General features: G+C 34.2%; 1 protein-coding gene across 1 annotated transcript; it reads left to right on the plus strand.

The window, feature by feature from the left end:
* Window positions 1–22802, plus strand: LOC129295854 (MADS-box protein JOINTLESS-like). The gene is made up of 8 exons (XM_054934444.1): window positions 1–102; window positions 572–757; window positions 19246–19321; window positions 20410–20471; window positions 20565–20664; window positions 21956–21997; window positions 22503–22541; window positions 22692–22802. Exons 2-8 carry the CDS (start codon window positions 576–578, stop codon window positions 22800–22802), a joined length of 612 nt encoding a protein of 203 aa, XP_054790419.1. The 5' UTR covers window positions 1–102; window positions 572–575.
* Window positions 22803–25536: the final 2734 nt, after the last annotated feature.

Consider the following 25536-nt stretch of genomic DNA (forward strand, 5'->3'; position numbering starts at 1 on the left):
TCACAGCTTGTCTAAATCTGCTTATTTCTATCTTATTCCCTCCTCTTCCAATAGACGATTTTGTTCTGATTTTAGGTTCCAACTTCACAGGCTCAGAAAAAGGTAGGGGATGAAAGTGAAATCATAATTTTTTGATCTCTCCCTCACATTTGATCTCCTTTGTCAAGCTAAGTAACTAAGCTAACTGATTTTTGCCCATTATTATTTCATGGTTCTTTTCTTTCACTTTCAGAGTTTGTTCAAGTTCTGTTTTTTTTTTTTTTCCTGTTTTCTGCATAGTCAAGAGCCAAACCCAGGAAACCCTAATCTCTGTTCACTCCCTTCTTTTCTGTAATGATAAATTTCCTTTGCTTTTCTTCCTTTTCCTTTACACCTCTGTAGCTATCTGAATTTTTTTTTTAAAAAAAAAAGACAAGAAAGAAAGAAACCTATCTGCAGCTTATCAATCTTTGTACGTACTTCAATGTTTCTGTAAGAGATTTAATATGGTACTCTTTTGTTTTATTATTTTCTATGTGGTACTAAGCCCCATAAATTAATTTTGACTGATGATTGATCTTTTGATCGAGAGGGAGATGACGAGAAAGAAGATAGAGATAAAGAAGATCGATAACATAGCAGCGAGGCAAGTGACGTTCTCAAAGAGGAAAAAAGGGCTTTTCAAGAAAGCGAAGGAACTTGCTACGCTCTGTGAAGCTGAGATTGGTCTCATGGTCTTTTCTTCCACCGGAAAGCTCTACGACTATGCCAGCTCAAGGTCTCTTTCTTCTCCTTATATAGCCCTGAATCTTACGTGTACTTCATCTTCTCTCCATATAGCCTTCATTTTCTATCTCTACATATAGCATTCTTCTTCATATTGATAAGTCAAATCCTGTACAAAATTTTAATTTTAAAAAATTATATTCCCAATTGGCCTGGGTAATAAATTCTTGTGTCTTTACCTTTAGAGAAAAATTTCATATACAAAAGAGCAATCAAACTAACTCAAGTTGATATTATAAAAGTTCTAGTCAGTTAAATAGTTAGAGGTTCAAATCTTAACGTCTGTGTGTGTATCAATTTACGTGGGAGCAATATACTTTTGCTATCAGTGCTCCAGAATTAGGTTTCTTCTTGTGCTCACCAAAAAAGATTAAAAAAATAATAAATCATAACAAATTTCAAAGTTGGTTATTAGTTAGCCTTCCACAGAAAGTGAGATTTTCTTATAGTTTGGCGTTTTTCACTTTATTTACACATTAGATGTAAAAATATTTAGCTGTATCATTTAACTGTTTAATATTGAATAAAAATTTAACTATTTAATATATTCTAAATTATTCCACAACAATTTTGGAATATTTACACATTTGATAGTAAATTTGTTTATTTTAACATGTTCTACCTAGAATATCATCATGGGCTGTAACGACTGGTAAGACTAACATTTATGTATTTCTATATATATGTATTTTCATGGGCGCACATTTATGCATGCTTTATTCCTATGAGAAAAGCATTGAAAAACATTAATTATGATTAGATAATTGTACAAAAATAAAGTAAAACGATACAGAATATATCGAATAGAGGCTATATTCTCCTAGTTATTTTTTTCAATATCAAAGTAATTATTAATATACATAAAGGATGCAAATTAAAGCCACAACTATAGTTATACTTGTGTGCATCATCTTACCATGATACTTGCGATCCTTAGTGTAGCTAGGTTGTGGTCACTTGGCTATCACTATATAATGCATTCAAATCTGTTGTCCTAGCCGAAGATTCTTATATGCTTAATGAATTTTCTCAGCCATGCAACCAAACATGCATTGAACTTTGCCTTCCAAAGTTGACAACAGTTAGGGTAAATATAAGACAAAGTTAACCAACTTCGTGCTTATTAACAAACATTAATTATATGCTTAAAATTGTGCAAAAAAAAGCATAATTAATAATCATATTAAAATGTTGTTTGGGAATTCAAACCATAATAAATAAAATCAATTATTCTAATTTTACCATATATTAAGAACCAAAAAAAACTTACAAAGTTTGGCCTTATGTCAAGGACTAGAGATAATATGTCTCTGCATTGATTGATAATATGTCTCTTCATTGATTAGCACAACATATGCTTTGCAAAGAGCCTTAATCAAGTATCCCACGATCCTCTTGATCATTTGTTAATGCTTTTGTCCAGGATTGGATTGAAAACGTCTCATAACACCCAAAATAAAAAAGAAATCAGGTCTTGTAGGAGTCGTTTGCCTATATACAATTAAACTTTGTGGATTTCTACCTTTTTGGACAAAATTCCTCTCACCTAATTAAGCTATTTATATATCCATTAAGAAATTTATTCCTCACTTCATTCTGACGTAATGGAACATTTCCTCTTCTCCTACAGCGTTGTGTCTCTCAGGACCATGCTATAAAAGAATCACCATATAACATTTTAGTCATGGCCAACCCATAAAAGTTTTCAAAAAAAAAAAAATCCCCATTATAACTCTTCTTCCCCTAGTTCATCCAAAAGTCCAAGACCACCCATACTTTAGCCTCAAATGATGATTAGGATGTTTAATTACTTAATAATGACATGTGATGTTAAAAAATATAGTAAAAAAATCTATCATATATAGGAAATATCGATAAGCCAAAGTGTACAATAGGAAAGATGATTTATGGATCTAATTACGTTTCTACTTTTGTTGTTTTCACATCTTCTTAGCACTAGCATAAATAGTAACTATAATATAATGGAGTTGTCATCGCTTTGTTATCGTAAATATTTTTTGTATATCATATTTTTAGGGATTGAATAGCTAGCTAATTGATCTGTCAACGCTTTATTATTGTAAATATTTTTGTATGTAATATTTTTAGGGATTGAAAAGCTAATTGATCATTGGCATTAGTTATATAAGTATTTCACAAGAATTGATTCGAGGTTCTTCCTCTTGTGTATATATATCTCATTTACCTTTTACTATTTGAAACACACAAAAAAAAAAAAAATCTAGAGTTGAAACTCGTTAATTCACGGGGGACAAAATAAAGGGTATAAATGCTATGATTGAGGTTCTAATATCTCATTTACCTCTATTATCTAGCTTGACCACTGTGAAGAGAGTCATACGTGCTGATCCTGGTCTTCAACTTGTGCCCTCGCTCCTTTCAATTGGTCACTGACAAATAAAGGTTAAAAGTGCTACGGTCACATGTCTCACCATGCCTAGCTAGGAAAGTATGGATGTCATATTCTCCGAGGAAAACCCTTTTTTACCCCAAGTCTTCCATTAAGAGCGAGTGTATAAGTGAATTCATACTTGGAATGAAGCTCTTCAACATGTAATAATTAGCCAGCCTTAACCCTACCTGTTAGTTTTAACACTTCTACTTTGATAAGATTTCGAATAAAATTTAGACTTATTCAAGAATGAAGCAGCAAAAGATAAATTAGGATTAATTTTATTTGATTTAGTATTTTATTTAGTTTTAGATAATTCTTTAGATTCTATTTAATTCTTTAGATTTTATTTAGATTTAGTATTTTATCCATCATTCAATATTTTAGATTTTAGGAGATTTTATTTAGTTATCTAGATTTTATTCATTATCTTAGATAGTTATCTAAATTTTATTTTAGAACGTATTTAGCATTATAAATATGACTAGCAACCTTGAAGCTAGCATATCATGATTAATAAAATAGTCTTTTAAACCCTTTGGAGATTCTCCCAAGCATGGCTATTGAGAGAGATATAGAACGATATTCTTATTTTATATCATTTCAGTAGATTTTTTCCTCTTATTTCTTTTAAACATTTGAGCACCTATCATACTCATGATCAAATGACTAAAATATAGGTGGGAAACCCGTAGGGGAGAAGAATGGGAATTGGGAAGTTATAGAACTTCCAAGAGGCTATGGATCAGGCACCAGAATGTAAAGAGATCATAATAGAGGAAACAAAAGCCTTAGAAAAGAATGGGAATTGGGAAGTTATAATAGAACTTCCAAGAGGTAATTAAGAAGCTTGTTGACTTCAAATGGGTTTTTATTGTGAAAACTGTAAGGTGCAAATTGGGAAGTGTAATGGCTAGGGGTTTTCCATATAATTATGGAATTGATTGTGCAAAATTTTGTGTGCCTATAGTGGCTAAATTAAATACAATTGCATAGTTCTTCTATCTTTATTAGCTAGTAATCATAACTGGCCATTTCAACAGTTTGACATTGAGAATGCTTTTTCTAATTGGGAATCTTATTAAGGATGTTTGCATGGCATTACCTTTAAGTTTTAGAGGACATAAGGAGAAGGATAAGGTTAGGAAAATTGAAGAAGTCCTTTAAATGGTTAAAACATTCTTCTAGCTTGGTTTGAGAGGTTTAATTTGAAAAGGGGAGGCTGCAAGTAAGGACATTCATATCACATTATGTTCGTTGAGCATAAAGAAGTGAAGAAGAATATTCTCATTATGCATGTGGATGGCATTATGTTGATAGGAGATGATATACATTAGAAATGAACGATCTAATAGAAGTAATGGCTGTTGAGTTTAAGTTAAAAACCTCAGACAAATGAATTATTTTTGGGACACAGAAGTTGCTCGATCTAAGAGAGGAATTATCTTAGAGGCAATACATATTAAGTTTGTTAAAGGAAATAGGAATGCTTGGTTTTAAACCAAGTGACACTCTTATAGAGGCTAGAAAAAGACATAAAAATGAAAGTTGTTGATAAAGTATGGTATCAAATATTAGTTGGAAAGCTGATCTATTTGTCCCATACTAGTCTAGATGTAACATTTGTGATAAGTTTTGTTAGCTAGCAAACGAATCAATCTGGAGAGGGCCACTTAGAAGAAGTACTGTATATAAAGTTATGAGATGCTTGAAAGGGTCTTTGAGAAGAAGAGCCTCCTCTTCGAAAGGGGAGAACATTTGAATATACATACATACATACATATATATGCATTCACATATATAAACTAGGGCTAGGGCAAGATCTAAAATAGATAAAAGATCTAATTAATTTTGTCTATTCTACCTTTGTCATATAGAGGAAAATCTAGTGACTCAGAGGAGTGAGAAACAAAATTTGAAAACCAAAAGTAGTGCTAAGAATGAGTTTAGAGATGTAGATCATCAGAGGAGTGAGAAACAAAATCTAAAAACCAAAAGTAGTGCTAAGAATAAGTTTAGAGATGTAGATCATCAAAGAACATACTACTGAAGGAATTATAGGAAGAGGTTAAGATGCTAATAAAATTATAGTATGGCAAAAAAGTTGTTATTTCTTTCAACCCAATTCAACATGATTGAACACGCATATTGAAGTGGATATATAGGCATTTCATTAAAGAAATGTGGAAGAAGGAGTTATTGTAATGAGAGACACTACTATCTAGAAATATTCATAGAGGTTGACCACACCATTAGATTGATGCATCACCACAACTGTTTGGCATAAATCTCATGCACTAGCTGTTAACATATTTGGTCCATTAATTAGGTGATCGAGTCAATAATTCTAAGGATTAAATCTAAGATACTGTTGTGATGTTTATGATTTGATATGATGGGATTACAGCATTGTAAACCTAATATGATTATGATTATGATCTGATATGTACCATTGAAAGCCTTGTGTATATATTGAATATGTATAGCTGATTAAATCAATAAGATACAACTCATTTCTCCATATCTTGATCTTGGTATCAGAGCAACACCAACAAATTGCCATCATTAGTTCATCTAGCAACTCCACTATTTCATCTTCTCCAACATTTGGAAAAACAACATCGTTACTACTTTTGGTACGAGCTCTGTTCCTATCAAGTTGGATGGATAGGTAGAACTACCTCTTCTAGTAGTACACAATCCTTCCCATTGTTTATGATAACTAATTGGAAAGTTTTCTCAACAAAGCTTCTAAATGCTTGGACGAATTCATTATTGAAAGTAATGTGTCAAACCAAATTTGGCATTCTTTGCTTGGATCTCCTCTAACCAATTGCTTCTCAGATGGCTCTTCTCAATGTTGACTCTTGAGATCATAGCTCAATTTTTCATTGTTTAACGTCATCCAAAATTGTCAGTCAGCAAAGGAACTCACAAGCTCTCATACTTAAGCCCGTATCACGCTGCTAAAAAATGATCTTCAGTAGACTCGTAGGGGGTCCATGTTGATGAATGACTATCTCACTAAGATAAAATCCATATCAAATAATTTGCTCCTTGCTAGTAATCTACTCTCTTTTAATGATCTTACCTCCCAAGTGCTTACAGGTCTCGATGCTAATCACAACCCTATACTTTGCCAAATATTGGAAAAGATAATCTTAGCTAGGTTGAGCTACAAGCTGCTGCCTTGCTCATCTTTGAGCACGACTTGAGCAACTTAACAAGTTTAGTAATCTCAACCTAAACTTGCATTCTGTCAACCTCACCTCTCATGAGGTTGTAGACGTAGATAAGGAAATCATACCTCTTGACTCCCATGAAGATGTGGCTTCGGTAACTAAGGACGTGGATGTTCTCCTAAAGGAAGTAACAAAGTTGAGCATCAATTGTGCCATAAATTTGGTCATTTGACTGAGACTTACTATAATAGGTATGATTGCACCTTCAATGCTCGTTCTTCATCAGCCACCCCCTATTACTCTACCTATATAGCAACTCTTGAAATGCTTGATGATTAATAATTGGTATCTTGATAGTGGAGCCACTGCATATGTTACCAATAATATTGAACAACTAGATAACTCTTGCTCTTACTCAAGTAAGCCTCTATTTGTTGGAAATGGTGAGCCTATAATAGTTTCATGTATTAGTCCTAAAGAACTTTTTGTTAATGATGGTAATAAGTTAAAGCTGGAAGACATACTTCACACCCCACATGTGATGAAAAATTTGCTTAGTGTCTAGAAGATTGCAAATGATAATGATGTTTTTATGGAATTTTATGCCTCTATTTGCTTTGTGAAGGACAAGAAGATAGGAAAAATTCTGCTTTGAGCGAATCCTGAAGGTGGTGGACTTTATAAGCTGCTTCAGGCATTAACATAACAACATAGTAACCAAAATAAAAATACAGTTAATAATTTCTCTTTTCGTGTTTGAAATAAGCCTATTGTTAATGATGAACTAGAATGGTGCGACAGATGCTTAGGATATTTGTCTTTTGGCATTTTGTCAAAAGTTTTACATTCTTGTAATTTTCAAGTTCCAAGTAGCAATAAAGACTTCTTTCGTGAGGCTTGCCAGTATAGAAAAATGAAAAATTTACCATTCATTAAATCTAAATCTCATGCTACCAATCCATTAGAACTTATTCACCCAGATGTATAGGGATCCTCACCTATAAACTCTACTATCTATTTTCATTTTTATGTTCATTTTATTAATGATTACAATAGATATACTTAGATCTATCCTTTAAAACATAAGAGTGATGTTAAGATTGCCTTTATTCAATTTAAAAATATGGCAAAAACCATATTTGATAGTAAAATCAAGTGCTTGCAAAGTGATGGGAGTAGAGAATTCAAGATCTTGGCACCATTCTTAATGAAGTAGGGATTTATTTTTGTGATTCTTCTTTGTATACATCACCTTAGAATGGAAGAGCAAAACACAAACATCGACATATAATTGAACTTGGCCTTTCTAGTTGGCCCAAGCCAATATGCCTATACAAAACTGGTGAGAAGCTTTTCAAATGGAAACTTATTTTATTACCTTACTACCTATATTTGTTCTTGTAAGACCATTACCATTCAATAAGAATTCATACTATAAAAATTTAAAAGAGTTTGGATATGCTTGCTACTTGTGTCTCAAACCGTACAAGCATAAATTGGAGTTTCATGTGACACAATGTGTTTTTCTTAGCTACAGTAGAATTCACATAGAGTCATCACCTATGTCTGTTCTTGTAGGATCATCACCATTCAACATGCTTTACAACAAGAATCTAGACTATAAAAATTTAAAAGTGTTTGGATATGCTTGCTACTTATGTCTTAAACTGTATAAGCATAGATTGGAGTTTCATACGACACGATGCGTTTTTCTTGGCTACAGTTGTTGTATGTTACTGCTTTATTTAAGGGCTTTCTTGTCTTTATGCATGATTTTATTACTGCCTCTTTATCTGTTGCTGAATGTTAGAAAAGTATTAACAGTGTAGGACCTTACACGTGTTTAGGTTTAGGGTATATGTGTTGTGCCCTGCCTCTTTGATCATTTATTAATGGAATAGTCTCTTTCTTCCTCCCTTTCTTCTCTCCTCTTTTTCTCTCTTATCATTTGGCATCAGAGCCATCTCTCCGGCTATGGCTCTACCGAAGACACGATCCTCCACTAAAAGGCTTAGTGATTTGGAACACCACTTCGAAATGCAATCTACGTTAGTGCAACAGAACACAGACAATATCTCAGAAATGAAACAGATGCTTGACAAGTTTTTCGATCATTTAGCAGATATATCTGCTAAACTTTCAACTATGGCAGCTCAACCTCCTTGGCCACTTACCTTTGAGATTGGTGAGCCCTCCAACCCTTCTATTGGCCCTGCCCAACATCCTATTATGTCACCACCATCCCAACCCATCATCATTCCACTTCTAACTTTGCCTCCAACACCATTCTCACATCCTGCCACACCTTCAGCTTTAGCTTCACCACCCCCACCACCTATTTCTGCCCCTCCACCATAATTTAGCTCATTCCAAGGCCTGATTCCTACACCTCCTTCCCCATATTCAGTTCCGACTAAACACAGTAGAGTCGCATTTCCTAAGTTCGACAGCACTGACTTTAGAGGATGGGCTTAATGATGTTGTCAATTTTTTTTCTATTGATGAAACTCCTCTTGAACATCACATTAGGTTTCTAAGCATTCACCTGGAGAAACGCATATTGCGTTGGCATCTCTCTTTTGTGAAACAGAGACAATTATCGGACATTTCTTGGGATGACTACTTTAAAGAAATAGAAGCCAAATTTGGGGATATTATGGATGACAACTCGATGATTGCCATTAAGAAACTTTAGATGGGTGAATCAATTGATGAATATGAGGAGAAGTTTGATGAGTTATTAACAGAAGTGGACTTATCAGATGACGCTGCGATGAACTGCTTTATTGGTGGATTAAGGAGTGACATTCAACAGAGCGTTCTCAACTTACCATCTTCCTTAGCTACTATGATAAAACTAGCGAGACACCAGGTCATCGTGATTCAGGCCATTCACGATCATGCCCCTGTTTTCACATCTTCATCACGTCGTTATCTATCTTCGTCCGTGTTCAAGGCCGCCAATCCTTCTTAAGTATCCTATGCTGCCAGTTTGGGTCCCTAGTCGGACTTCCCTTATAAACCTACTTCATCCTTTAGCCCATTATTGGAGAAGCCCAAACCATCTCCTCCAGCAAACTTGGTATCTTCAGCCTCTTCCAAGCCTCAAAAGACCCTCTCTAAATGGGACATGGACGAACGCTAGTGCAAGGGCCTCTGCTACTAGTGTGGTGGGCGTTATAGCAGTGGTCATAAGTGTTAAGAATCACAACTCTATGCTCTTCTTGTGGATGATGAGCTCGACATTTTTAAAGATGCCAAAGAAGAAGTAACTAGTGAAGAACCTACGGGTACTATTAATGCTATGAAAGGCCGAGAAGGGGTTTCGACCCTGCGTTTGCTTAGACGGGTTAAGCGTTAACAGGTCATTATTCTGATTGACACCGACAGCACTCATAATGTGCTTGATTCAAAGTTAGCTAAGAGACTCCGATTACTTGTTCAAGAAAAGCAAGGAGTTTGCATTACTATAGCAGACGCTCGCCAACTTTTAATTACACAGTATTGCCCTAATTTAGAGTGGGATATTGGTGACTTTGTCTTCTCTTCTGATTTCTTAATAATGAATATTAGGACGTATGACATGATTTTAGGGGCACAATGGCTCAAGTCATTGGGGCCATTTACTATGGATATGATTGAAGATTTGTTTGAATTTTACAAAAATGGGAACCTCATTGAATTTCACGGCATAGGGTGCAAGTCACCAAACCCTGTTGTTTACCCACCCATTTTGGATGGTCCTTGGTTACCAATGGATACTCTCTACCTCATTCATGCTCCTCTTCAACTTCAGGTACAATCTTCCCAGAACTCATCTCTTTCTGCCTATTAGCAGCTTGAGTTGGAAGCTGTTTTAAACTCATTTCTGGATGTGTTTGCTGAGCCTTCTACTCTACCCCCATCACGTGTTTTTGATCACACTATTTCCTTCAAAGTGAATCATCCGATTGCCAGCCTTATTGGTATAGACCTATTCAGAAATCTAAAATTGATAAGCAAGTACAATAGATGCTTGACAATAGGATTATTAGAGAAAGCCATAGTTCCTTCGCTACTCCAGTTGTTTTAGTACAGAAAAAAGATAGTACATGACATTTTTGTGTTGATTATCGAAGGTTTAATGAGGCTACTGTCAAGAATAAATTTCCAATTCTAATTATAAAGGCACTCTTGGATGAGCTTACTGGAGCTCAATTTTTCTCTAAATTGGATTTGTGTGCTGGTTATCATCAGATTTGAATGAATCAAGCGGACATTGACAAGACAGCTTTTCGTACTCATGATGTCTTGTACGAATTTATAGTTATGCCATTTGGCCTTACCAATGCTCCTGCTACTTTTCAAGGTCTTATGAACTCAGTTTTTCGACCCTTCTTGCGGAAGTTTATTTTAGTCTTTTTTGATGATATTTTAGTTTATATCAAACATTAGGTAGCTCACTTAGATCAGTTGTCACTATTACGGCACCATCAGTTGTTTGCTAAGGCCTGTAAGTGCACTTTTATAGCAAACCATATAGATTATCTTGGCCATGTCATCATTGTTCATGGCGTTCAGGCAGATCTGAAGAAATTGGAAGCCATAGCCTCTTGGCCTATTCCTTCTTTGGTTAAGGAATTATACAGATTTCTTAGTCTCACAGGGTATTACTGATGTTTTGTGAAGGGATATGGTTCTATTAGTAGCCCCCTCACTGGAATATTAAAGAAGAGTGAACGTTTCGTGTGGTCTCCTCAAGCTTAGGCAGCCTTTGAATCCCTCAAGAATGCTATGATCTTTCCCCCAATGCTTGCTCTTCCTAACTTTAATGAAACTTTTGTGATTGAAAATGATACTTCGGGACATGGTTTGAGGGTAATTATATCTCAAAAGGGTCACCCCTTAGCTTTTGCTAGCAAGTCCCTTTCAACTCGCAAGCGCCAATTATCTGCTTATGAACGTGAGCTGCTAGCTATTGTTTTTGCTGTCAAGCAATGGCGTTCTTATCTTTAGGGGCAAAAATTCATTATCAAAATAGACCAATTGCCCCTAAAACATTTATTAGAACAGCAGGATTTGAGCCAAGAGCAGTGTAAATGGCTTCATAAGCTTTGGGGATTCGACTATGACATCCTCTACCACAAGGGTTGCGATAATACAGTAGCTGATGCTCTTTCTAAACACCCTATTAGGGATTGTTTGGCTATTTGTTTGCCTATTTCCCCCCTATATGACAGAGTACGTGACTCTTGGCTCCTTGATGATCAATTATAGCAACTAATTAAGAGTCTTGAACATGACCCCTTGTGCAATTCTAAGTATACATGCCAGCACCATCTGTTGAAAAGGAAGGGTAAACTTGTAGTAGGGGTTGATTGTGGACTTTGAGAGGATTTACTTCAATTTTTTCATGCTGATGCTATTGGTGGTCATTCTGGTATGAATACCACTTACAAACGATTAGCTTCTTTCTTTTATTGGAAAGGAATAGAGAGAGATGTCTGCAACTATGTGCGCCAATGCACCACTTGTCAACGCTTTAAACCTGAGTTGGTCGCCTCCCTAGGGCTTCTCCAACCGTTACCTATCCTCAATCACGTCTAGTCTGAACTCTATGGACTTTATTAGTAGCCTTCCTAAGTCTTACTCTAAGACCACTATTCTTGTGGTTGTTGACCGCCTATCTAAGGCTGCCCATTTTATGGCCTTGAAGCATCCTTTTACTGATGTGGATGTCGCTAGTGTATTTATGGATAATGTTGTCAAGTTACATGGTTTTCCCAAATCTATTATTTCGGACAGCGATCCAATCTTTTGTGGCAAATTTTAGAAGGAACTTTCTAGATTATATGGAGTTAAATTGCACTTTTCTTCCGCCTACCATCCTCAAACAGATGGCCAAACAGAAGTGCTTAATCGTTACTTGGAGTGTTATCTACGTTGCATGACTGGTGATTTCCTGAAACAATGGGTTAAGTGGCTCCTACTAGCTAAATTATGGTATAATACTACCTATCATTCCTCAATTGGGATGACTCCTTTTGAGGTAGTTTTGGTGTACCTCCTCTTACTCATTTGCCTTATATCACGGGTGACTCACCCAATGAGATGGTTGATAGAACTTGTATCACTCGAGAGCTCACCTTGCAATTATTGAAGCAGCACTTGTTGAAGGCTCAACATCGAATGGTGTAACAAGCTAATAAGCACCGTTCTGAATAGCATTTCAATATGGGGGATATGGTTTTCCTCAAATTACATCCCTTTCGAAAGAATTTGTTGAATAATTCTTCCTTACATAAGCTAGCTGCTTGTTATTTTAGGCCCTTTAAAGTGCTGAAGCGTATTGGATCTGTTGCTTATGAGTTGGACTTGCCTCCTCACACTCGGGTGCATCCAGTGTTTCATGTTTCTTTATTAAAAAAGTTTGTTCATCTTGCTGTTACTCTTCATTCTACCCTGCCACCGGTTGATGATCATGGCCAATTTATGCTAGAACCAGATGAAATTTTAGGCTGGAAGATTATTAAGAGACATAACTTGCCCATCACTCAAGTTCTTATTCGTTGGAAGTTTTCTCAACTCGAAGATGCCACATGGGAAGATCTTTCAGCCATCAAACAACAATTTCCTCACTTCAATATTCTTGCACCTACTACTACTTCCATCCTTGTAGACAAGGATGTTTTTGTAATTGGATGAGTCTTTATATCCTATCATGTAATTTTCAAGGAAAATGAATTCCCTTTCAACATGGTTTTTTTTTCTCATACTCAGTCCATAAGAGTCAAAATTTTAGCCTCTTCAACCTATCAATCATTCCTCTAACTCTTAAAGCATGGGATGTGATTCTACGGATGAAGAACACAATCATCATATGTTTGATCTAGGTCCATCTCAATTTGCCTTCAATAATCTAATCCACTATGTCTAACACTGAAGAGTCCCAAGTGGTACTAACTCAGTGATATCATCTCCCAGTCTAGGCCTAACTGACACCAAATCTAATTCTACTCTCATAGTTTTGCCTAATCCATGAGTTATTGTGGATCATCACATGAAAACTTGATCCAAAAATGGTGTTTTTTCAGCTGAAGCATCCATTTATTAGCATTATCTCTCATACACCAGAAGAACCCAACTAACATGATTGAAGCACTATCATAACCTAAGTGGTATACTACCATGAAAGAAGAATGTGATGCTCTTTTATGAAATGGAATGTGACAACTTATTCCATGACATGCAAATCAAAAGATTGTTAATTATCGCTAAGTGTTCAAAATGAAGTACAACCCAGATGGGTCTCCTTATCGTAACAAGGCATGATCGATGGGGAAGGGCTTTCAGCAAGATGCAAAGTAGACTTTGGTTAAACCTTCAATCCAATTGCTAAGATTACCACCATTAGAGTTATTCTTTCCATTACTGTATGTCTCAACTGGACAATCAAACTTGATATAAATAATGCCTTTCTCAACGGGACAATTATAAAGGATACGTTCATAGTATAAGCAGAGGGCTTTGTTGATCCAACAAGGCCAATGCACGCTTGCAAGCTATGGAAAGCTTTGTATGGATGCAAACAAGATCTGTGGTGTGGGTCAAAAAATTTGGAAGAGTATTGCTTCAGTGGGGCTTCTACAACACCAAAGGTGACAACTCTCATTCATTCTATGGCAACGATAGTACATAATTATTACTCTCATCTATGTCTATGATATCCTTATAACTTTAAAATGATTCCAGATGAATAAGTGAGTTTACAACAAAACTCAACGACACCTTCTCCCTAAAAGACTTAGGGAATGTTCACTACTTTCTTGGGGTGGAAGTACAACGAGATGTAAGAGGAATACACCTCAATCAATCTAAATATGCCACAAGCATATTGAAGAAATTCAGCATGCTATATTCTGCTCCATTCAAGATGCCAATAGTTACAGGAATAGTATTCACAGGGGCAGACAAGAACCCTTTGGGGGCCTAACAAAATTCCAAAGTGTAATAGGAGCATTACAGTACTTGACCGATACTAGACCAGACCTCTCCTATACTGTCATTCATCTTAGCTAATTCCTTAATTGACCCACCTCAGCACATTGGCAAGCTATCAAATGCGTATTGCATTACGTAAAAGGAATAGTTCTACATGGCTTACAAATTAGGAGATATAAGCATCTTGACATCATGTCATATTTTGATGCAAATTAGGCAACATGTCCTAATGACAAGCACATGGTAACTACCTACTATATTGGTTTGGGTAGAAATTTCCTCTCCTAGTCGTTTAAGAAGCAAAGTGTAGTTGCCTGATCCTCCATTGAGCCTAAACATAAAGCCTTAGCTAACTGTGTAACAGAGATTGCATGGCTTTATTCTCTCTTAATAAAGCTCAAATTTCCAATAAAACAAATTCCTATCACATGGTGTGACATGGTGTTATAGTGTTAGTGCAGCAACATTGGCAAAAAATCCTGTATATCATTCACAAACATAACACATTGAAATTGACATGCATTTTATTTGGGGTCAAGTTCTTGCTCAACAACTGAAGGTGTGTAATGTTCCCTCCTATGAGCAGAAGACAGATCTTACAAAACCTTTGGGCCACACTCAATTTTTGTATTTATAGTCTAAACTTAGGGTGTGCTTTCAGCCTTCTTGTTTAAGGGGGAATGTTTATGTATTTGGTCCATTACTCAGGTGATCAAATCAACAATTCTATGGATTAAATCTGGGATACTGTTGTTATGTTTGTGATTTGATATGATAAGATTACAGCATTGTAAACCTGATATGATTATGATTATGATCTAATATGTACCATTGAAAGCCTTGTATAAATTCTTCATATCTTGATCTCTAGTATGTGGGAGCACATGGCATGTACTTTCTAGCAATGGCTTAGCTTTCTAGAAATAAGTTAGAGTTTTCAACCAAATCACTTAGTTTTCCAAGTCTAGAAACTTCCATTTTCTGGCTTTGTTGGCTATAGTTGTGTGTGGCTTATGGTTTTGACTTCTATGCACTATTTGGTTGTTGTTTCTTCATTCAAGGTTACAAAAGTTATGCCATGGTTATTTCAAGACAATTAAGGGTAGCTTTATAGGATGCAATAGTGGTGTGCTTGGTTAGATTATTGTAGTGACTAAGTTGAAGGTAAAGGCCTATATTACTTCTCCTAATGCTAAAAAATGTGTCCTTGGCTAGATTCAATTGCAAAATAAGGGAGTTTTATCCAAGCATTAATGGCCTTACAAAATAAAATAATACGGATTGTTGATTCTAGAGCATCATATCCCATGACTAGTTGTCATCAACTATTTACTACCTACACACCACGCTAGTAATTCAAAATTGAAGATTGCTTATGGTTAGTTTGCACTAGTAATATGAAAAAGGGAATATCTACATATTAGATTCTACAGCTTTAGAATATGTTCTTCATGTGTCCAAACTTGATTGCAATTTTCTTTTTGTTGGTTTATTAACCAAGTAGTCAACTTATTTTGCTAAATTTCTCCTATCCCATTACATGTTTCAGGATCTATCATGTAATATGATAATTGGTAGTGCTAAGAAGTATATATATGAAGGGCTATGCTATTTTGAAATAATTACTCAAATAAGTAATCCATACTCACTTATTGTAAGTAATTTTGCATCTACCTCTAAAATTAATGACTTGATGCTATGACATAAAAAGGTTAGTCATGCTAATTTTTATTATCTTTAATGGTTATTCCCCAATTTATGTTTCAACCAGAATATTAATATAAAATCTAGTGTAAGCTACATGAACTTACTAAACACCGGCGAAGTTCGTTGCCTATAGCTGAATATGCTCCTACCAAACTTTTCAAAACCATACACAATGACTTATGGGGACCATCCCATGTTGCCAACCGCACCAATAATAAGTGGTTCATTTCTTTCATAGATGACAATACTAGTTAGTCGTCTCTATTGGGTCTACTTTTAAAAGAAATGCTTGAGGTTTCATATGTATTCCATAATTTTTGTGCTATGATAAACAGTCAATTACATTCTATTTTTAAAATTTTACACACTAATAAGGGCATTGAATATTTCAACAATCTCTAAGTATGTTTCTTCACAAACACGGCATCATTCACAAAAGTACTTGTGTTCATACCCCTAATGGAATAGAGTAGCTGGGAGAAAAAATAAACATATTTTTGATGTGGCAATACCCCTTATGTTGACTTGTAATATTCTAAAATATTTAAGCAATTCTCCTTATAACATATCTCATAAATAGAATGCCAAGTCAAGTATTGTCCTTTAAATCACGTATCAAAACATTACATATTATATACCGTGTTTCCTGTGTTAAGATCAATATTCTTCTCTATGTTTTTGGTTGTACATCATTTATCCACCTTCACCAAAATCCTAAACCGAACGCTGTATTGTTAAAAATATTTTTCTAAGTTACACACCAACAAAAGGGTCACAAGTATTATGATCCTGCCTCTAAATGCCTCTTTGTGAGTGTTGAAGTTGCCTTTTTGGAGGGTACCTCATTTTATCCTAAGACTTCAATTCAAAGGGAGAGTAAGGGTGAATTTGAGACTTGGGAAAGCAAGGGACCCAATAGAGATTCAACTTCAAACTCACCGCCATTTCTTCATCCTCTTAAACATTGTTCAATTGTGCCTGATCCCAATCCTTTGTCACTAGTCTCTTCTCTTATGCCATAAACTAAGGAAACATGATGGAGATGTAGAAAAACCACAAAAGGGAGAGTTTGTTTACTCACTAAAGAACATCATAAAATAGTGAGCAACTTGTACATGAAGCACTAAGAGATTTAGAACCACAGGTAGCTCTTGAAGCTAAAGTGCTAGGAGAGTTAGAACCTAGGACAATTCCTAAACTTCCATATGTCGATCCATCCAATGAGCCAGATATTCTAGAACAATTAATTGAATATAATAATCTTGATTATCTTCCTATTGCTCTTAAGAAACAACCTCACTCATGTACTTTCATCCTATAAAGAGGTTTATGCCGTATAAGGCTTTTTAATTTCTTCAAGATTATGTGCTTTCACCACTAATATTAACAAGATAAAATTTCCAGCAACATAAATGAAGCTCCTGAAATACTAAAGCGGAGGAAGCCTGCTTTGGAAGAGATATATAAAAGCTCTAGAAAAAAGAACAATACTTGGGAAGAATTTCATTTACCACAAGGAAAAGAAGCTTGTAGGATGAAAATGGACTTTTACACTAAGTATGATGCTAGCTAATAGAACTTTGGATAAATATAAAGTTCATCTTGTTACCAAAGGGCTTAGTCAAACCTATGGCACAAACTATTCTGAGATATTTGTCCTAGTTGCAAAGCTTTAGCACAGTCAAAGTCCTATTATAATAAGATGAAAATCTTGATTGGCTACTTGATCAACTGGATATCAAGAATTCTTTGTCAGTGGTGACGTAGCAATAGAATTGTATATGAACCTTCCTCTTAGATTTGAAAACTAAGGTAAAAGCAACATGGTTTGCAAGTTGAAGAAATCCCTTATTAGGCTAAAGCAATCTCCCAAAGCCTGGTTGGATAGATTCTCAAAGATACTAAAAAAGTAGCACTATCAGTAAGGCCAGTTTGATTATACACTTCTTGTTAGACACATGGAAGGAAAAAGGGCCATATTAATTGTTTATGTGGATGATAGTCTTAAATGGCAATGGCATCGAAGAGAAAGAGAGATTGAAGAAAGTCCAAGCCTCTGAATTTGAAATAGAAGATTTGGCCCAAATATGTTATTTTTTGGGAATTGAAGTTGCTAAGTCAAAGAAAGGAATATGTATCTCACAGAAGGATTATATCCTTGATCTCTTGACTGAAACTGGAATGCTTGGCTACAAATCAAGTGATACTCCTATTGAAATAAAAAGGAAGAGGAGGAAAGCTAGTTGACGAGGAGATATATCAGAGTTTGTTGAGAAAATTAATATACCTATCACATACGACCAGATATTGCTGTTGTTGTGAGCTTCGTAAGTTAACATATGCACTCATCAAAGGACATTCACTTATGAGCAGTCTATAAAATTTTGAGGTGCTTAAAAGGTTCCTTTTTTGGAAAAGAACTATTCTTCAAAAGAAGTGAACAATCCAATGTAAAAATATTTACTAACGTTGATTAGGCGGGAACTTTAGATAATAGAAGATTTGCATCTAGGTGTTGTACCTTCATATGGGGCAACATGGTAACTTGGCGGAGCAAGGAATTAACAGATGTGAGAGCAAGAAGTGTTCTAGAAGTTGAGTTTAGATCCATCGCTCATAGAATCTGTAAAGGCTTGTGGTTGCAAACACTTCTAAAAAACTGAGATAGTAAGAAAGCCACAAATACATCTTATAATCCAATTCAGCGAGATAGAACAAAACAGGTACGTGGAAGAGTAGACAAATATTTCATCAAGGAAAAGATTGAAAGTGTAGCTGTGTGGCTAATATACATCCCAATAAAGAAGCAATTAAGTTGTTGATGTTCTCACCAAGAGACTTCCAAGAGATAATTTTGATGAATGTGTAAGCAAGTTGGGCATGATCCTTTATTAGCATTATTTCTCTTTTTTTTCCCCCTCAGTGTATATATTTAGGATGTATATATGGTGCTATTCAAAATAATAAGATACATCTACTTTCTCCCAAATATTATGCAGGTATGCATATGAACATAAACATTTTAGCGCAAATGAGTGAAGAAAGTGCATATGTGGCATTGGCGTATTCTGCAGTAAGAATTGGGGAGGTGTATAATAATGTTAGAAGATCATTCAATGAGACATACGAATCATTTAATCGAAAATGAGCTAATAATCTACCAAAGGGATTCTGAGATATTGCTTTTTCTGTCTCAAGTATGCAGCAGATAACTCTGAGACATGATATGCATTTAGGCATGCACAGATCAGATCAACCTTGTATTGATTTGCAGGTAAGCAATTGACTTCCTTTCTGAAGATTTTCTCTCACCATTTGGATGATGAGGTAGAAACTGATGACTTTTTACATAAAAGCATATATGAAAACATTAGTCAAAGGAAGTCATATTCTTGCAAATAAATCATTCAATTGTTTGAACACGGATTATCTGAGACCGCTTTAATTTGAAAGGATGACATTAACAACAACAAAAGGCCCCTCAGTACTAATTATAATTGGTTATTCGTAATCATTAGCATTTCTCTAGAATATCATTCTCCAGAAAAGAAACAACCATTGGTAGAGAAGCCTACTTAAGTGTAAACAAAATGGTTATTAATCTTCTATCATAGGAAGTAAAGATGATGACAAATTTCTTGAGAACTATATTAGGGGTTTGACGGGGTGTGTGTGCAATTGTCTCTAGGGCAATACTCTAAGAAAAACTTAGCTAAAAGAAAAACTAAGCATAATTGTTAGCATGTGCATATGATCTCATTTCATAGCCTCATTTTAATTCAACTATTTGAGGCTGGCATGAATGCTAAATCTCGATTAACATTAATTCCCGTGAACACAAAAGAAATGGCTAGTAAAACCAATAATAAGCAGCTAATATATTACTTAATTATAACCTTTATCAAACATATAGCCTCTAATGGTGTTGCTAGTTTTCACCCTTAAATTTGTTGGATTCGTTGTAATTTTATTATAAGTTATAATAAGTGCATAATTCTTTATGCTTGGTTTACAGCATCGCCTAATTATTCTGCATGATTTTTATCCCAAATAGATTTTTTTTCCTATAAAAATCTTTACTTTCTTGCATCAATCAGCGAATGAAAAAATTGTATCTTTGCATTCTCTAATACCTAAATCTTTACATTTTAAAGTTCGATATCTCTAATTCTGAACATAAACAATCTATACCAGTTAATTGTATGAAGTGCATGCATGCCAATTAGCATGTTAATCAAGACTTAATAAATCTCTTCAAACTTAAGGAACCAACCCCACATTCTTTTATCTGGGCAAACAAAGTTCACAGACAACCTGATGTAAAATCCTCAATGGGTTTGTCTTGGAAAACTTATGTTACAGATTGGAAGTGAAAGCTACAATAAGCTGAGCCATGAAATTGAAAAAAGGACTCATGAACTGAGGTATGGAGGTGTACTGCACAACAAGCACTGTGTAACCAACCATATAGCTACTGTATTGTATTAATGAATTACAGGGTTATTTCACTTGAACAGGCAATTGAATGGAGAAGAGTTGCAAGATTCCACAATTCAAGAATTACAAAAACTAGAGGAACTGGTTGAAACCGGTTTGATGCGTGTTTCAAAGGCAAAGGTTGATTATTTTGTTTCCCTTATACTGGATTAATGGTACGCAGGAATTAATTGAGGGCAGGAAAAAGGAATTGGAAAAAGAATTCTGGGTGCTTTCATATGTTTGTTATGCAGAAACCAAGATTTTATAGGAAGATTGATTCCACCAAAATTGGTGAAACCTGATCCCACCTTTGGGACAATGGAATTGGTTTCATTCTATAAAATGAGTTATTTAACCATTTTGTGCCCATGTCACTCTCCTCTATCCCTCCCTCTTCTTCCTAGATAGCTCTATCTCCTCTGTCCACTCTCTCCTCCTTCTCTTCTCTCTCGTTTACCCTTTCGTCCCACCTCACTCCCAATCTCTCCTCTCCCTCCCTCCCTCCCACTCTCTCCCCTCTCTATCCTCTTTCCTTTCTTTTTTTGTCGTTAGGTTGTCTAAGTGTGAGTAGATTTAAGATGATGTGAGACGTCTTATACCAAATAAACTTAGAATTAATAACTAATATAAAATAAAAATAAAGGACCCATCATTTATGAGGAATGGGGAGCGATCGCTTAGACAAGAGAGAGGGGAAAGGGGCAAGAATATTATTAGCAAAAGCCTTACATCAAAACCTGGTGTTTGGAGCATCTTTCACATTAGGAGTTTGTGGACTCACATTAGAGAAAGGGAAATTGTTAGGTTATCTAAGTGTTAGTGAATTTAAAAAGATGTAGGAAGTCTCACATTGGATAAAATTGACCTTAATAACTAATATAAAATAAAAAATAACCCATAAATATATGTCTTAAGTTTTGATTTAAGATGTGATTTCATTTAACTAATCTTGTCCCTTCCTCCTCTCCTCTCCTCCCCCATTTCTAACACCTGTGATGACAAACATGATTTTAGACCAAAATATGCCACTAGTAGTGCCAGTTCCTCCAAAATTCCTTCTAATATGCCAAACAGGCCATAGATAGAAAATGTTTGGGAGATGTGAGGAAAAGGAAACCAGTGAAAGAAAATGAAGAGGTATGTTTACTCTTGTTTGAAATAATTTTATCTTGTAGAACCCATTAAATTGGGAGGACTTTAGATCAAATATTCATGGGATAAATTTTGTTAATTTTCTATTTTAAAAATCTAGACCATCAAATTTGATTTGGACAGGCCCACATCATCATATGTGCACTCTAGGAATGTTGAGGTAATTTGGGTCTCTCTGTCCTGCAATAAAAATCTTGACAGTGCGTCTAATTACTACTCATTAAATCATCTTTGTGGACTTTCATCTTATAAGATTATAGTTTCTTATGTGTTTCAGGATAAAGCAATGATAGATGAGACCTTCAAACTCAAGAGAAAGGTATTTTATCCATTAATAATTGAGAAAGTAACAGCTTTAATTGATACTAAAAGAAAAGTTGCTCTATCGAGTAAATTAGAGAGACGAACAGTCTTACATGAGCTGTTCACCATTCTTTTAAGTCTTTTTATGCCATGCAAACAAGATTGTGGGAATTAAATAGCGCAAATAAGTAGTACATTTCATTCTGTTTTATCCTGCTTAACTTCCATGATGATAGAAATACACAGTCAGTATATAATTTATGTGCTTAAGAGGTGTACAAAGTATGTCTTGCTTGCCAATAACGAGTCTCAACTTAGGAGGTTTGATATAGAGGTTTTGGTCCCACTACTTCCAAATTTTATTTCACCAGATAAAGTTTTTTATTTTTATTTTGAAAAAAACTACTGAATTAATTAAAGGATATTGGTGGTATCCCAGTAATGTGTTATTATATAGGTTTGGTAATATATACTATTTATTACCTGAATCTCTCCCTCAAGCTTCATCATATCTGATTCAGGGTAAGCAGCTAATGGAAGAGAACAGGAGATTGAAACAGGTGATATATTATGACTATGTTTTTCAGATCCTGCCTAGTTTTTGTTGTTGTTTTTGATGCAAATGCTTGGTTATTTTTTTTCTCTGTTAATTATTGCAAATGATAGAGGATTGGAATGAGATAAATGATAAAGAAAGTTTATGTTTTCAGGTTACACTAGAACAAGGACAACCATATGACTCTGTGATCTCGTCCAGCTCATCTGATACTCCTCAACACTTCAAAGATTCTGATACCTCTCTCAAGTTGGGGTTTTATTGATCATATATAATATTCAATTATATATGTATATATACACATGTATATATGGAATTGAGTAGCATTTAAAAGAAGATATGATTGGATTTATTTAAATCAATTGAGAACTAGAAAAGAACAAAGAGGGGATGGAACTCAAGCCCCACAAGAGAGCACATACATGGGATTTTCCTTCAGAATGTGAGTAAATATCAACCAACTCAACTTTACTTTTCCGATCAGGACATCTAGTCCTGACTTTAATAGATTTAGTTTTTATAATTTTTTGATCCAATAAATTATGAGAACTAAAGTTTAAAGACTCAATCATTGAGAAAAAATTTCGGGATTAAAATGAATATTATCCTATAATTTTAACACACACCAGGTTGTTAGTTTTTAACATATACAGTATGAAAATGAGGGTTAACCAGCCTAACTGGACCGAAAAATCATTAAACAAGCGTCTTAATTTAATAAAATGTTTTGTTTATGGCTGATTTAATCACAGTTTAATTATAATTTTTGACCAGTTCAATGAATGACTTGTCTGTTTTCAGTATTTTAGTTCTTAAGACAACAATTCTTGTGAAGTATCATTTGCTGCCGCTGCTGAAGTCCACAAGGGCTTAATCAGTTTCTGATCATATATAAAGTGCATTATTACAGCAAGATTTCAAGATACATATGTAACAGCACCGTCGAATCGCCAAAGCTTTGCTAAAATCATCATCTTTCAGGTTATAAAAAGACATCATGAACCCAATTCAACAGTTTCCATATCTGAACCACACGTCTCCTCGCTTTTGTTGCTGGGCCGGGCTGCAAACAAGTGCCAAAAAAATCCAGCTGGGCTATATACTCAGGCTGAACCACATCGAAAATCTTGAGTTTCCAGAGATCATTATATTTGACACCCTCAATGACGAGTGAACAGCTATTTGTTGGTTTATAGACCAATTTAACAGTACGGCACTATAGCTTATCTTCTTGATTATAACAATTGTTACAATGCAAATCATTGTTTACTAGTTTATGTTTCTAAGAAATATTGGTTAAAATTTTAATTTTTTTATTTAAATTTTTAAATCTTTTTAATTGTGCCTTTGAGTGTAATAAATACTCTCCTTAGCCGAAAATATAAATAGATTTTAAGAAAAATTTACATACAAATAAAGTTCTTATTCTCATAAAAATATATATTATTTTTTCTTTTTATCCTTATTCCCAATTATCAATGAACTTCATGGTGAATAAAAAACTTTATACAAGAATTTAGGCTAATAAATATAAAGGGTAAAATTGAAAAAACAAATTATATGTATTTAATTGCTTATATTTTAAAATGAGGTTAATTGAAGGAAAATGCTTGTATTTTGAACTGGAAAGAGTATAACATTTGACTTATTTAAGATATTTTGATTAATTACTCAATAAAATACGGTGTAACTAAAAAGTATATAACACCCACCTGATGCTTTATATTTTGGACCACACAAATCTTCTTAAAAATGACCTGCATTATAGTCTAGAGAGAGTAAAAGTTTGAAGTGTAAATTTTAAAATTTTAATTATATTTTGCATTAATTCTCTTTTAGTTCTTTAATTGTCATTCTCCTTTTTTTTATAATAATGAAAAATTTCATTAAAGGTCTTTGAATATGGTATAATTTTAATTGTGGCCCAGAAAAATGAACTTTCACTACAAGCCTGGAGGACTAAAATGAAAAAAAAGTCAACTTACAAGTTTTGCAAGTAATTACTAGAATAAACATACCTTCTTGTTATTCTTATAATATTATTTATAAAAATCATAACTTGATTTTTATTTACTTGTAAAAATCATAACTTGAATTATTATTCTAATAAATTTGTAAAAATCACGGTTTGACTTATTATTACGACAATATTACTTATAAAAAATATAACTTGATTTGTTATTTCAATTATATTATTTGTAAAAATGTAATATAACTTATTATTCTAATATATTTCTTGTAAAAATTCTAACTTGATTTGTTATTTTAGTAATAAAATTTTAGTTATTTAATTAAAAAAATATTAAAAAATTATTTTCCTTTTATCTCTCGAACCTATAATAAAATTTTAAAATATTTTAAATCTTAATTGAAATTATGCCACATTCAAAAGTTTTTAAATGAAATTCTCCCGACAGCAATTGTCATTCTCTTCTCAATCCGTGATTAGTTTGCCTTTGAGAAAACTCAAATTGAATACTCTCTCTCTCTCTCTCTCTCTCTCTCTCTCTCTCTCTCTCTCTCTCTCTCTCTAAAAGTCTTGGCCAACAAATTTATTAGTTTCCCTTAAAGTGTGGTTCGTAACTCTAATTTTTTTCCCCCACTTCATTCCCTCTTATCTTATTATCTATATAGCTCCTAAAGTTGAGAATGGGCCAGGCCTTCAATAAAAAACTTATAATTTAACTACTTTAAATTTCCTTATTAATATGGTTGGATTAGGTACATATTTTTAATTAGATTTATTTAATTAGGTCAAGTTTATTTTTTTAAAGCTTAACCTACGAGCACAATAGGCTAGCCTATTCAACACACACACCATTTGATTTTTAATCATATTAGACTTATATATTAATTTATTGTTATATTGTATTGTAGTTGGTAAATCCTTTTAATTATTATATATTATAATTAATAAATCAGATTATATGTTATATACTATAATAGTTATAAAGTATATTTAAAACATTTGAAACTAAAACATGGACCTATTTAAGATG

Source organism: Prosopis cineraria, unplaced genomic scaffold (genome assembly GCF_029017545.1).
Source record: "Prosopis cineraria cultivar Desert tree isolate PC_DT_omini unplaced genomic scaffold, ASM2901754v1 PC203, whole genome shotgun sequence".
In the NCBI taxonomy this organism is placed as follows: Eukaryota; Viridiplantae; Streptophyta; class Magnoliopsida; order Fabales; family Fabaceae; genus Prosopis; species Prosopis cineraria.

Coding starts and splice junctions, on each gene's coding strand:
- LOC129295854 (XM_054934444.1), top strand. CDS start 576: ATGACGAGAAAGAAGATAGAGATAAAGAAGATCGATAACATAGCAGCG. Junction 20,665..21,955: donor TGCGTGTTTCAAAGGCAAAG/GTTGATTATTTT, acceptor TATGTGTTTCAG/GATAAAGCAATGATAGATGA. Junction 21,998..22,502: donor CCTTCAAACTCAAGAGAAAG/GTATTTTATCCA, acceptor TATCTGATTCAG/GGTAAGCAGCTAATGGAAGA.